We start from the raw sequence: 14,959 nt of genomic DNA, 5'->3' as shown, positions 1-14,959 counted from the left end.
CTTCACTGTGTTTGTCGACCACAAACCGCTGACGTTCGCGATGGCCAAGACTGCCGAACCGTGGTCGGCTCGGCAGCAAAGACAGTTGACCTACATATCCGAATTCACCACCGACGTCCGGCACGTGGCCGGCAAGGACAATGTCGTAGCGGATTGCGTCTCCCGCGCCGCCATCCAGGCCATTCAATTAGGCATTGATTATGTGAGAATGGCAGCTGACCAGGCTGCCGACCCGGAGACTCAAGCTTTTCGTTCTGACCCCGCCAGCCTTCAGCCGAGAGATGTACCGTTCCATTCGGCAAGTACCACTCTCCTTTGCGATGTCTCCTTGGGTGATCCACGTCCAATTGTTCCGTTGACCTGGCACCGCGATGTTTTCGATGCCATTCACGGGCTGTCGCATCCCGGGGTGCGTGCGTCGCAGAAGCTGCTGGTCTCCAAATTCATATGGAGAGGGATACGCAAAGACGTCCGCGACTGGGTGAACACTTGTGTGGTTTGTCAGCGGGCCAAAGTGCAACGGCACGTCAGGGCCCCTCTGGCCACCTTCGCGGTGCCAGAGCGGCAGTTCGACCACATTCACGTCGACCTAGTGGGTCCACTTCCACCGTCCCATGGTTTTACACACCTTCTGACGATGGTGGACCGCACCACGAGGTGGCCAGAGGCGGTTCCCCTGACGTCTACCACCTCTGCGGATGTCGCTCGAGCCTTCATTTCATCATGGGTAGCCCGTTTCGGTGTTCCGGCGGATATTTTGTCTGACCGTGGGCCGCAATTCTCGTCGGAACTATGGAATGTGGTGGCCTCCGCATTAGGCACTAAACTCCATCACACTACGGCCTACCACCCGCAGGCAAATGGGTTGTGCGAGCGGTTCCACCGTTCATTGAAGGCGTCGCTCAGGGCCAGCCTTCTGGATGCAGCATGGGTCGATAAACTGCCGTGGGTTATGCTGCGACTGCGCACAGATCCGAAGGAGGATTTACAGTCTTCTGCCACGGAAATGGTTTACGGCCAGCCACTTCGGGTTCCGGGCGAATTCCTGCCATCACCTACGTGGCCGTGGTCTGCAGCCGGTCAGCGGGAGGCCCACCGGGGCGCGGCTCAGTGCTTCAGGCCTGTTCTGACCTCGCAGCATGGTTTGCCTTCCTCCATTGTCCCCGTGGAGCTGTCAAAGGCCAAATTCGTCTTTGTACGCCAAGACGCCCATTGCACCCCGCTCGCACCTCCATATGCGGGTCCGTTCCAGGTTCTACAGGCCGGGGACAAGAGTTTCGTGATTGACTTCAGGGGCAAGCCGGAGCACATCTCCGTCGATCGCCTCAAGCCTGCGCACCTGGACCTCGAACAGCCAGTCGAACCTGCTCAGCCCCTGCGCCAGGGCCGGCCGCCGGCTGCCGCCGCACCTACCCACACCGTGCTACCTGCCAGTTCGCCACCTGCTCAGCATTTTCCTCTCCGGGAATTTAGGAGTTGGTCAAACAGGCTTGTCCGACCTCCTCTGCGATTGACGTCCCTCGTTAAAGACAATTCTGGGGGGGCGTATGTGGCAAAGCCATCAAGAGACTCTTGCAGTAACGTTTATAATTGTCTTTAATCATAGTTGTTACCTTTAAGTGTGTGCGCTGTTTAAACAGCGCAGGATCGATAAAATCGCGACCTGACGCGATGACGTCCTCACGCGGGTCACGTGACGTTCCCAATGGTGGGAAACGTGATGACATCATGACGTCAGGGGGGTAGGGCATTTCTGTTCATGACGTCAGGGGGGTAGGGCGTGGACCCTGCTTGTGTATAGGCCTGTTTGGAGTTTCTCCTGCGTTCTTTTGTTTATAACGGTGTTGGAGGAAATTTTAAAATGGCACCGTAGTGCCTGCTGAAATACTTGACATTCATTGACATTTTGCAGACACTGGCATAACAGACAGCTGACTTGATCTGCTTACACCAAATGTGTGATGTCACTTGTACAGAACAGTAATATAATTAAGTTGTTTGCTAACGGTATAATAATATAATCAACTTGTTTTTGACAGAATGTGATTAAGGGTTGCTAAGGTATCGGATTGGCCAAAGTTAAAGGATGCTAAAGTACCAGATGGGCTAAGGAATTAATGTAATATGGTATCTTTCCTGTTTTTAAATTGTATAAAAGGAGCGCGGCTGCTATTGTAAAGCTGAGAAGCTGGCGATTGCACCAAGGGGGTGTGTAGCACTTCTCCCAGAGCGCTCTGTAAATAAAAGTGTACTCGCACATTCCAGCAAGGTCCGCAGTAGTCTGCGTTTATTGCTCTATAAGTCGAAGTTGGGTATACGTCGACCCTGTATATCACTGGGTCCGTTCAGGCTCCAATTCGGCGGTAACAGCTGTTTCAGTACATTAAACCACATTTGTTTAACTATCAGTTTCAACCACAGTATTTTCGTAGTAGTGTGAAGACACCTACAATAAATTATATAAAATAACTATTTTAAACAATAATTTAAATTTTTGAAAAATTAATTACAGTTTTTAACGAGGCTAAAAATAAACTTACCTTTCTTTAAATATTTTAAAAAATAAACCTGTGGAAAAAATGTTTTAATTTTACTTAATTCACCACTTACCTTGTTAAAAGCAGGCCTTGCGACTGCTTTTTAAACGCGCAGCTGCTAGAGACTTACACTCCCGGAGAAACCTGTAAAAAAAACGGAAGTTCCAGGCGTACGCGTTCGACCTGTGAACCCCTTCCTTCAAGGGAACGGAAGTTCCGGTTTCCAGCGCATGCGCACTGTATGCACGAAACCGGCACTTTCGTTGGCCCTATGCGTGAGTACCCAGTGCGTACTCACCCGTGGGGACCCGAATTTCTGGCCCATATTCTTTCCATGTGCTCAGCTAGACATTTCTAGATGAGGGCCTACCAGGAAAGGATACATAATTTTAGTAATTTTGCTGGATTGTATTCATGTCCTCTTATAATCTCTAGAGCCTCTGGATCCAGACATGTTGATGGTTAGTGCCTCCCATTAGCGCCTCCAGGGGGGGCGCTAATGACACACCACCCGAGCGCGGCAATTTTAGTGCCGCCCGTGAAATTGGCCTGGCGCTTTGCGGTGGTGCTAAACACTACCGCCACAATCTCCTGCACCCGGAAATCGTGACATCATCCAAGCGTGCAACGCCCCAGACCGAAAATTGAAATCTCGCCCCCTGCCTTAGCGCCTGCCACTAGGAATGACAGGTAGAGAGGGACTTTTAGAGTCAGTAAGAAGCTGGGGGAGTGCTATTTAAAGGCGTGCGCTTCCTGCTTTTTCCTGTAGGCAAAATATTTGACATATGCAGATTGAGAGAGGGAGAGAGACATCTGGAGACATTTAACGCTGCCCTACAAGGAGTTTTGATCCTGAGCACCACTTTTCAGGTTCCTGTTTCTCTGAGCTTCATATTTACCACAGTTACAAGATTCAATGGGAGCTGTACTAACTTGGGACGTCGTCCTCCAGCTTCACGTGCGAAGGCAGCAGAGGCGCAGAGAGAGAGTGCCAAACGTGGCCAGAGGGAGGAGGGCCAACAGGCCTCTGCACAGGAGACCTTACCCTCCCAGGGTATTCCGGGAGCAATTCTCCTACATTCATTTGTTTGAGGAGCAGTGTTTGCGCAGGCTGCACTTCAGTAAGAAGGTGGTCACTGAGCTCTGCCACCTCCTGCACCCAGATCTGCAGCCTCAGCTCAGGACCAGGACGTCTCTGTCGGTGGCAGTGAAGGTGACGCTGGCTCTGAATTTCTATGCCAGCGGCTCCTTCCAGGCTTCAACTGGGGACATAGCGAATATCTCCCAGTTCGCTGTCCATTGCTGCATCCGGGAGGTCACAAATGCTCTCTACAAAAGAAGAAGGGAGTACATATCTTTCCCCATGACCCGGGACAAACAGCGTGAACACGCATGTGGCTTCGCTATGATAGCAGGCTTCCCCATGGTTCAGGCGCCATTGACTGCATGCATGTGGCATTGCGGCACCTCATGAAAATGCAGAAGTGCTCTGCAACCGCAAAGGCTTCCACTCTCTGAACGTGCAGTTAGTGTGCGACCACAGACAGCACATCCTCGCCGTCAATGCCCGCTATCCTGGCAGCAGCCACGATGCTTACATCCTGCGCCAGACTGGTGTCCCAGACCTCTTCCAAACACCGCGTCAACCTCGTGGCTAACTCCTCAGGGGCAAAGGTTATCCACTCTGCACCTGGCTGATGACATCGCTCCGTAACCCCAACACTCCTGCTGAGCTCACGTACAATGAGAGCCATAGCAGCACCATGAACCTCATTGAGCAGACGATCGGCGTCTTGAAGCAACAGTTCCAGTATCTTGACCACTCTGGAGGAGCCCTGCAGTACTCTCCCGAGCGAGTATCGCTTTTCATTGTTGTGTGCTGCATGCTTCACAACCTCGCAATTATGAGGACCCAACCATTGCCACCAGGGATTGGTGCACCACCTCAGGAGGAGGAAGAGGGAGAGGAGGAGGAGGAGGAGGCAGAGGAGGAGGATGAGCAGCACCAACGTGAGAGGGAGGCGCTCAGTGTTGCCTCTGCAAGGGCCATCCGTGAACGCCTGATAAGACACCACTTCTGATGAGTGACGGAGAAGATGGCTTCTGGGATGAACAAGCACATCATCGCAACCATCCCGCAGCCCCTATTGCTGGGCAAAGCTCCAATGAGTCAAATGAGCAAAGTTGTAAAGTTCCAATAAAAATTTTTATTTATCTGACAAACTGTCTTATTTATTCAGCGCAACCAATAACAAACAAACACAACAATTCATTAACTAACAAAACTTGTTTTTAACCACATCGAGATAAGCGTAAACAGACTGAACAATACATTAACATGAACATCAAACTTTGGCACAAATATTCTCCCCATTTGTTGGAGAATTTTTACTTTTCACCCTTCGAGGGTGATCTCCATCCCCTGTGCACTTCCCCCCTTCCCACCCTACTGCTCCTCCATAATGTGGCCCCAGTGGCTGCAGCAAGGCTGGCGGAAGGCTCCTGAATGTTGGATCCAGAGACTGCAGATGGCCTTGAAGGACGCCCTCGAACAGCTCTGGGCCTGGAGGGCCTGGCTGCAGACTGCACCAACTCTGCATGGGCGGTAGCAGTCTGGGATGGCTGGGTTACAGGCTGCGACAAGGGCAATGGCGGAGTGGCAGTGGTGGGAGCAGGAATGCTGTCATCCTGAGAGAGGACAGCACCTTCCTGTTTGACCGACACACTGCCACTCCCCCGGGGCAGAACCTCAGCATTCGGAGCAATCTGCTCGAGCACAGATTGCTGACCTGCTGCGGCACCGTGAGATCCCCGGTGGACTGTGTGCGACCCAGTGACGATGGCAGCAGTCAGCGCTTGCTTGCGTGGCATCAATCTGAGACTGCATGAGAGCAGTCTGACATTGGGTGCCACCAGCCAATGACTCAATTGCAGCACTAAGCCATTGCGTTGCGTCAGCCTGTGCTGCAATAGATCCTGCCACCTGACCCATTACACGCGGCATGGGCTCTGGGTCCCCACGGTCTCCTTGCAATTCAACCATCCTCTGCAACAAGGCAAGGATGGGTTCAAGGGTTTGCACACAGATGACAGCTGTGCTGGCGGCGGACTCCTCCACGCTCCTAGCCAGTGCATCCATGTTGTCGGGCACCCTTGCCATTGCACCCAAGAGCTCCATATGCATGCTCATAGCCTGAGTATTCAGGGCTACCATATCGAGGTCCTCATCCAAATCCTGTGCAGCAGAACTCGTGCGCACACTCACCCTCTGGGGAGATGGCCCACGAGCTTCCCTTCCCCCATGGCATTGCTGCAGCGCGCTGGGTCCCGGAGCTTCACCCAGATCAGATGCAAACCCCCTGATCCTCTCCAGTGAACGTGTAGCCCCAGTGTCAGGAATGTCACCCTCGGGAGATGTCTTCCTCCTCCTCTTCCGCATCGCTGCAACTGGCAGGCTGAGGGACAGGCTGCTCAGCTGCTGGTTCACTATCTGAAAGTAGGAGGGTACAAGAGTGGCTTTAACATGAGGGCAGGGGGGCAGGAAGGGAGCAAGGATTAGAGACAGTATAGTTAGATTGAAAGTGTAAAAGGCTGGTGTTGTGAGGGGGAAGTTGTGTGAGAGAGGAGAGAAAGCTGATTAACATACCGTTGCTGCCCCCAAGGGGGTCGACCTCTCCAACAGTCACATGACTACATGACTGGCAATGAGTCTGTGGACTCTCTCCTCCAATTGTGTGAGGGGGTGCAGCTCCGTCTGTCCTCCTCCCGTCCGCTGCTGCTCCCTGCGATTATGTGAAAGCTTGGCCTGCAAGAAAAAGGACAGTGTGTGAGTGAGTGTGCAGCCAAGTGTTTGGCAGATGTGCTTACTATAGTTGAATAGCCGTTAATGTGTGCAAGGTGTGGGATGTGCATGTGACTTTTATGAGATGGGCATAGTTGTTGGGTGAGTATTGGGCATTTGCGTATTTACACCGTCTGTGCACAGAGTGAGGTTGAGCTGGTGAGCTGTAGAGATTTTTCAAGCAGGTACTCACCCTGGCCACCCAAGTGAGGTCATTGAACTTCTGACAGCACTGTGTATGCGTCCTTTGGACCAGGTTCCTCGATGACACATGCTGGGCAACCTCCCTCCAGACCCTTGTAAACTCGCGGGGCAATGCCCTCCTGCTAGTCTCTGGAAAGAGCACCGCCCGTCGCCGTTCCACAGCTCCAACCAGAGCCACCAATGCCTGGTCGCTAAACCGACAAGCTCTCTCCCTGGGCCTCTGAGTATCCATTATAAATCTTGGATGAAGATTTTTAACTGCTTGCAGGCTGAATGTCAAACGCTGCAATGAGCAGGGTGTGGCTGTGCAGCAAGATGGACCCTCCCCTTTAACAACTGGATGGCACCAGTCTGTCTGAGTACAAGGTAATTGACATCGCCTGAGCTTGAGTAGCGCTCTGAGGTAGCATCTCGCTCCCCGACATTAGCGCCCTAAGAGAGGTGTGTAGCACTTGATTTAGCACTCCAATCGCCTCCAGGGGCGCCAGAGATTAATTTTGCGGTCGGCGGCAATAATTAGCACCGGCCGCTAAAATTTGCACCCGGACGATATTAACGCCCCAAAATGGGCAATACCCAATTTTTGCCTGAGGATAGGCCTTCTAGTCGTGTACATGAAAGGCAAGCCCAAACATGAGGCATCTGGTTCAAGGTCAATGACATTTTAATTGCCTTTTACAATTAATAAGATCCTCTGCAACAAGTCTGAGTAATAATCAGAACAGAGATACTGCCAGGCTAGTTTTACCTATGGCTGCTTCTGTAATACAAAAATCAGAAGATGTCACGGTATATCAATTCTTCTCTATTGTAATGACTTGCAGTAATGCTTACTGCCAAATTCATTAAGACCAAATCAAATAATTAAGGAGCAGGACAGTGGGCAATCTGCCCATTTACAATTTTGAGACTTGAATACCAGCACTAAAGAGGGCTAATGTTTAGGACAACTAGAAGTTGACCTTAATATTACCAAACTTGCCTAAAAGTGCTCACAGCACAGTCTTTTACAGCAATGCCTCTATGATCAGGATTCATACTTTTACAGATAGCAGAAGCTCCATAACTACTGGAATGTAGGAGAAGGGTTGAAACTTGCAACAGAATTTACCAATTAAAAACTAATTTGGCATTTTCTGAAAGATAATGCCTGAAGACCTTTAGACTCAGAAGACAAGTTCTAACAGACCTGCATCAGCAAGCCAAAAAGTGGCTTTGAAATAAACTCTGTAATTCCAGCCACATTACCAGTAGCCATGTAGGTCACAGCAGGCACTGGCTTCTAAGTTGTGAGCTCCTTTCAAACACCTTGCCAATATTATGCAAGAGTCAGTCAGTAAAACCATGTTGCCTTGGATACAGCACATCATAGATGTTTAGTTCAAGAGGGCACATTATTATATATGTTTCCCAGAGCAGCAACTAGAAATTCAGTAGTTTTATTCTATTGCTGGGTTATAAAGGGTAGTGGGTGCTTTCAGCTGCACATTCAAGGTGTGGGCACCTATCCACAAAGCCTTGGCACGTATAAATATTAAAGGATTTCATTCATGAATATTGAAATAGTGCACAATGCCAAAAAAACTTAATTGCCCTGGCTCCACACACAATTCCTTCATTCTGGTTTGAGCACCCGTGACCTGAAAGTCTGAGACAAATGAAAAGCTATCAGGCTGGCTTGTGAACAATAGCAGATTTGACCTCAAGAAACCATTCCTGGCTTCTCACTTAATGCAGGAAAACCGTTCTAAGCACTGAAATCTACCTGCCAGATTATAGATGGCAACTTTGGCAAATTGTGTGTGTCGGCAGCCCACACAGTCTGCTGCTGGCTGCAGAACATGTTGGGGATTAAATTGGATAACCCCGAAAACGGCATGGGGATCGCGATGCGCGATTAACCCGCGCCTGTTGATTGCACTGCAGGCAGGAGGCCAACTTGGTGCTGCCCGCTCATTTCCATGATCTCTGCATGCAGCCAGTGCTCTGCACGCTGTTCTTTGGCTGCTCGCAGCAGCAGGGGGCCACAATACTTAAAGCTTGCCTGCACCTCTTAAAGGGAAGGTGCATTGTGGCTGCTGGTGGTGTTGAGATCATTCTGAATATTGTGCTGTAGAAGATTCAATAGCTGACGATGGGAGGGAGGCTGCACCAAGATTTTTGGATGCTACACTGGAGGTCTTTGTGGAAGAGGTGGAAAGAAGATGTTTTGTAACTTCAGGGGGGCCAGAGGCCCTCCAAACACATGCTCAGAAGGCAGTGGCAAGAGATAGCGGCGGAGGTCAATGCCAGGAGTGTAGCCCCAAGAACTTGGTGCAGTGCAGGAAGAAGTTTAATGATCTCACACAAATTGTCAAGGTCAGTGAGTGCATCTTCAAATGCCATATCCTACCAACTGCACCTCTAGCCTCATCCACTGATCAATAAACTACGCCCTCATCACTCACTTATTAACAATCCCTATCAATCAGGAATCATACCTTACATTCATATGCTTTACCTCACCCTCACACACTTAGCACTGTCTCAGGATTGCTACCAGTGCCACGTGCTAGTCAGAGTAGAAATAGAAGGATATTTCAGATGAATACATGGCTAGAGGAATGGTGCAAGGGGGAGGGATTCAAATTCCTGGGACATTGGAACCGGTTCTGGGGGAGATGGGACCAATACAAACTGGACGGTTTGCACCTGGGCAGGGCCAGGACCGATGTCCTAGGGGGAGTGTTTGCTAGTGCTCTGGGGGAGGGTTTAAACTAAAATGGCAGGGGGTTGGGAACCTGAGCAGGGAGACAGAGGAAAGGGAAACAAGGATAAAAGCAAAAGACAGGAAGGAGAAAAACAAAAGTGGCAGTCAGAGAAATCAACAGTTTAAATCAAACATGGCCACAGTAAATAATAATTCTAAAAGGTCTAAGAGCGTTAAAAAAACAAGCCTGAAGGCTTTGTGTCTTAATGCGAGGAGCATTCGTAATAAGGTGGATGAATTAGCTGTGCAAATAGAGGTAAACGAATATGCTTTGATTGGGATTACGGAAACATGGCTCCAGGGTGGCCAAGGCTGGGAACTCAACATCCAGGGGTATTCAATATTCAGGAAAGATAGGCAAAAAGGAAAGGGAGGTGGGGTAGCATTGCTGATTAAAGAGGGGCTTAACACAATTGTAAGGAAGGATATTAGCTCTGATGATGTGGAATCTGTATGGGTAGAACAGAGAAATACCAAGGGGCAGAAAACGTTAGTGGGAGTGATATATAGACCACCAAACAGTAATGCGGAGGTTGGGGATGGCATTAAAAGGGAAATTAGAGAAGCGTGCAATAAGGGCACAGCAGTTATCATGGGTGACTTGAATCTACATATAAATTGGGCTAACCAAATTAGTAATAATACTGTGGAGGAGGAATTCCTGGAGTGTTTACAGGATGGTTTCCTGGACCAATATGTTGAGGAACCAACTGGAGATCAGGCCATCTTAGACTGGGTATTATGTAATGAGAGAGGATTAATTAGCAATCTTGTTGTACGAGGCCCCTTGGGTCGGAGCGATCATAATATGATGGAATTCTTCATTAAGATGGAGAGTGAAGTAGTTGACTCAGAAACTAGGGTCCTGATTTTAAATAAAGGAAACTACAATGGCATGAGGCGCGAGTTGGGTAGGATTGATTGGGGAATGTCACTCAAAGGGTTGACGGTAGATAGGCAATGGCAAACATTCAAAGACAGCATGGATGAACTACAGAATTTGTTCATCTCAGTTTGTCATAAAAATAAAACAAAAAAGGTGACTCAACCATGGCTAACAAGGGAAATTAGGGATAGCATAAGATCCAGGGAGAGGACATATAAATTGGCCAGAAAATACAGTAAACCTGAGGATTGGGAGCAGTTTAGGATTCAACAAAGGAGGACAAAGGGATTAATTAAGAAGGGGAAAATAGAGTATGAGAGTAAGCTTGCAGGGAACATAAAAACTAACTGTAAAAGCCTTTATAGATATGCGAAGAGAAAAAGATTGGTGAAGTCAAGCGTAGGTCCCTTGCAGTCAGAATCAGGGGGATTTATAATGGGGAACAAAGAAATGGCAGACCAATTAAATATATATTTTGGTTCTGTCTTCACAAAGGAGGACACAAATAACCTCCCAGCGATGTCAGGGAACATAGGGTCTGATGAAAGGGAGGAATTGAATGAAATCAGTATTTGTAGGGAAATGGTGTTAGGGAAATTGACGGGATTGAATCCCCAGGGCCTGATAATCTACATCCTAGTGTACTTAAGGAAGTGGCCCTAGAAATAGTAGATGCATTGCTGATCATCTTCCAACATTTGACGGAATCTGGAACAGTACCCATGGATTGGAGGGTAGCTAATGTTACCCCACTATTCAAAAAAGGTGGTAGAGAGAAAATGGGGAATTACAGACCGGTAAGCCTGACATTAGTAGTCGGAAAAATGCTAGAGTCCATTATAAAAGATGTAATAGCAGAGCACTTGGAAAACAGTGACAGGATCGGACAAAGTCAACATGTAAATACAAAAGGTAAATCGTGCTTGACTAATCTACTGGAATTTCTTGAGGATGTAACTGGTAAAATAGATAAGGGAGAACCAGTGGATGTGGTGTATTTGGACTTTCAGAAGGCTTTCGATAAGGTCCTGTATAAGAGATTAGCACGTAAAGTTAAGGCACATGGGATTGGGGGCAAGGTATTGACTTGGATAGAGAACTGGTTGGCAGACAGAAAGCAAAGAGTTGGAATAAACGGGTCTTTTTCCGAGTGGCAAGCAGTGACTAGTGGAGTACCGCAGGGATCGGTCATTGGACCCCAGTTATTCACTATATATATTAATGATCTAGACGAGGGAACTAGATGTAAAATCTCCAAGTTTGCAGATGACACAAAGCTGGGTGGGCATGTGTGCTGTGAGGAGGATGCCAAGAAACTCCAGTATGATTTGGACAGATTGGGTGATTAGGCAGAAGCATGGCAGGTGCAATATAATGTGGATAAATGCGAGGTTATCCACTTTGGTGTCAAAAACAGGCAGGCAGATTATTATCTGAATGGCCATAGATTGGGAGAAGGGGAAGTGCAATGAGACCTGGGTGTCCTTGTGCACCAGTCGCTGAAGGTAAGCATGCAGGTGCAGCAGGCGGTTAAGAAGGCAAATGGTATGTTGGCCTTCGTAGCGAGAGGGTTTGAGTACAGGAACAAGGATGTCTTGCTGCAGTTGTACAGGGCCTTGGTGAGACCACATCTTGAGTATTGTGTGCAGTTTTGGTCGCCTTATCTGAGGAAGGATGTTCTTACCATGGAGGGAGTGCAGTGAAGATTCACCAGGCTGATACCTGGGATGGCAGGAATGACGTATGATTAGAGATTGGGTCGATTGGGCTTATAGTCACTGGAGTTTAGAAGAATGAGAGGGGATCCCATTGAAACTTATAAAATTCTGACAGGACTTGACAGACTAGATGCAGGAAGGATGTTCCCGATGGTCGCGGAGTCCAGACCCAGGGGTCACAGTCTAAGGATAAGGGGTAAGCCATTTAGGACAGACATGAGGAGGAATTTCTTCACCCAGAGAGTGGTGAATCTGTAGAATTCTCTACCACAGAAGGCAGTAGTGGCCAATTCATTAAATATATTCAAGAAGGAGTTGCATATATTTCTTAAGGCTAAAGGGATCAAGGGATATGGGGAGAAAGCAGGGACAGGTTACTGAATTTGGTTGATCAGCCATGATCTCATTGAATGGTGGAGCAGGCTCGAGGGGCCATATGGCCTACTCCTGCTCCTATCTTCTATGTTTCTATGTTTCAAGCCTCGCACCTACATCTCAAAGCTTACACATACTGGCAGCTATTCAACCATGACAACCGCATCACCTAAACATATTGCACCACACTCACTGACACACTTCCCTCTTTCTTGCAGCAGAAGCTGGCGCACAACAGGAGGCAGCAGGAACTAACGGGAAGGGGAGAGTCGCGCCTGCATGTTTTAACCCCCATGGAGGAGACAGTGCTGGCCATTATGGGAAGGGCCATTGCTGAGGCCATGGGCACCAGTGGGGCTCAAGCCATTGAAGATGAGCGTATCCGCATACCTAAACCTCCTTCTCTCATCCCACTTCTCCCTCATCCCTCAATCTCTTCTGATGTACAAGCTGCACATGGTGTAAACATGCACTTCTTACTTTCTCCTATCCCATCACCATAACCCAACCCTTGTCCATTTTTCATTTCAGATACTCAAGAACTAGAAGCTGCCCAGGTAGTGGAGGAAGAGCAAGAAGAAAGTGAAGATGAAGGGATACCAAAAAAGTAATTCAGCACCAGCCAGACCACTCATTGTGGACTACTGAAACTTTAAACAAGTATGGAAAAGCACCCAAAATGCGTCGAGTTGCAGCAACAGCCAGAAGAAATCACCTGCAAGTAGTTCATGATCCCTTTAAATAGCGCTGGTGGGGGGTCCTTCATGCCTTTGAACGTATGTTCAGCTATGCGAGGTTAAGAGAGGGCGTAGGCTGGAATGTTACACGATGACTGATGTCATGATTCTGCCTGCTTTGCATGCTGCCAGCAGTCATTAGGTGTGCACTTGCAAACTGCTTTACAAATATGGCATCCGGCGCACTTCCCATCGGAAGTGGGTGCACGCGTCGCGGACGCCATTTTGGTAGCTTAAGAGGCCTCCGAGCACCCAAAAAATGGTGTTACAGTGCCCAATTTCGCCCTCGTCCACTTGAGCGTGGCAGTGGGTGGGTACAGTAGTGTAGTCATTAAGGTGCTGAACTAGCAGCACAGTGGTTGTAAGTCCAAATCTCACCAAGGCAAGTTGTGAAACTGAATTCAATAAATCTGGTAATTTATGTGCTAGCACCAGGAAATGACCTTGAAAGCTGCCAGATTTGTAAAAACCCAACTATTTGCTAATATCCTTCAGGGAAGTGTACCTACAACTCCAGTCCCACATTATGTGGTTCATCTAACAAGCTTCTCAGTTGTAAAACAACCGCTACAAATAATAACAATAAGAGAAATGTCAGACTGATCTATTGACAACCGTCAAGGTATCGGATCAGGCCAAGACTCAGGGAATCCCAACCCGGCTCTTCATTCAGCTAAGTTTTTTTTTAAACTTACCTTTTTGGCAGCAACCTGCATCAATCCCTTTAAGGACCGTTGGTTGGGCCACATGCAGGCCATGTTTTCCTGAACACAGCTGGCCCTGACGCTGGCTGTGTTTTGGGCAATCCAATTGTACAAAGGGGGCCTCAAACAAGCATTCGGCCCCTATTATGTCCGTGTATAATTGAGACACGGACAGCAGGAGTTGATTATAACAAGTCTTTACTGAATGGAGACAATCGGGAAACTGAAACTACAGAAGGCTGTTAGCGCCTTTTATACAGGGGTGGTCACTGCCGGTACTGCAGTCTGAGACCAGTTATTCCCTTAAAGGTACATACACAACAATTCCTCCCCTTTTAGATAAACAGTACATAACATTCATTTAACAACTAAATGATAACTAATTACAATCAAAATTACGGTTGCTAGATACATTGGTTGAGGCTAAGCAATTATAAGTTCAGTCTTTGAGGAGGCTTCCTGATTCTGTCTGGATAACGCCTCTTTGGTGTATCAGGTTCCTCTGGCAAGGTTGAGTCAGGATCAATGTCGTTGTTTGGTTCACCTGCTTCCAATATCACCGATTCTGCGGTAGCTGCAATTGGTACGTCGATTTCATTATCAGGTGTATCAGATCGTGGTGTGGAGTTGACGCTTTCCAGTGACTCTAGAATCTGGTCAGCATGGCGTCTTACAATGCTCTCTCCAACGTCCACGGTATACATGAGAGGTCCTTGCCGTGTACAAATCGTTCCTGGCTGCCATTTCTCTGTGCGGTAGTCCCGGGCCAAAACTGGTTGACCTATCTTAAAACTCCTGGTCGGCCTTTCATTCATATTCTGAAACTGCCTGTTCTCCACATCTCTTCGGACGTTTGGCTTGACCAAATCCAAGCGGCATCGTAGTCTTCGATTGAAGAACATCATGGCTGGAGTTTGGTTGGTAACCGCATGTGTCGCATTCCGGTAGGCAAACAAGAAGTTGTCCACCTTGTGTTGTAGGGGTATATCTTCATTACACATTGCCTTGATAGCCTTCTTGAATGTTTGAACAAACCTCTCGGCCAATCCATTAGTGGCTGGATGATATGGGGCAGATGTGTAATGCTTAACACCATTGTTCTTTAAGAACCTCCGGAACTCTTCAGACACAAACTGTGGTCCATTGTCAGAGCAAATCTGTTCAGGCAGCCCATTCCTGGCGAATATGGTTCATAAGACTGTGATAGT

At 48.3% G+C, this 14,959-nt stretch overlaps 1 protein-coding gene across 1 annotated transcript in view; it reads left to right on the top strand.

Moving 5' to 3' along the window:
- Positions 1 to 208: 208 nt before the first annotated feature.
- Positions 209 to 14,959, top strand: part of LOC147110987 (uncharacterized) — a 35,208-nt gene continuing 20,457 nt past the window's right edge. The window contains exon 1 of the mRNA XM_085999990.1: positions 209 to 302. Within this exon, the coding sequence (XP_085856116.1) occupies positions 209 to 302 (94 nt within the window). The remainder of the gene's footprint in view (positions 303 to 14,959) is intronic.

This window comes from Somniosus microcephalus, chromosome 11, assembly GCF_052327205.1.
Source record: "Somniosus microcephalus isolate GS21.2 chromosome 11, FLI_Smic_1.0, whole genome shotgun sequence".
Classification (NCBI taxonomy): Eukaryota; Metazoa; Chordata; class Chondrichthyes; order Squaliformes; family Somniosidae; genus Somniosus; species Somniosus microcephalus.
Note: the sequence above shows the minus strand (reverse complement) of the source record. Positions and strands in the feature narration are given on the sequence as shown.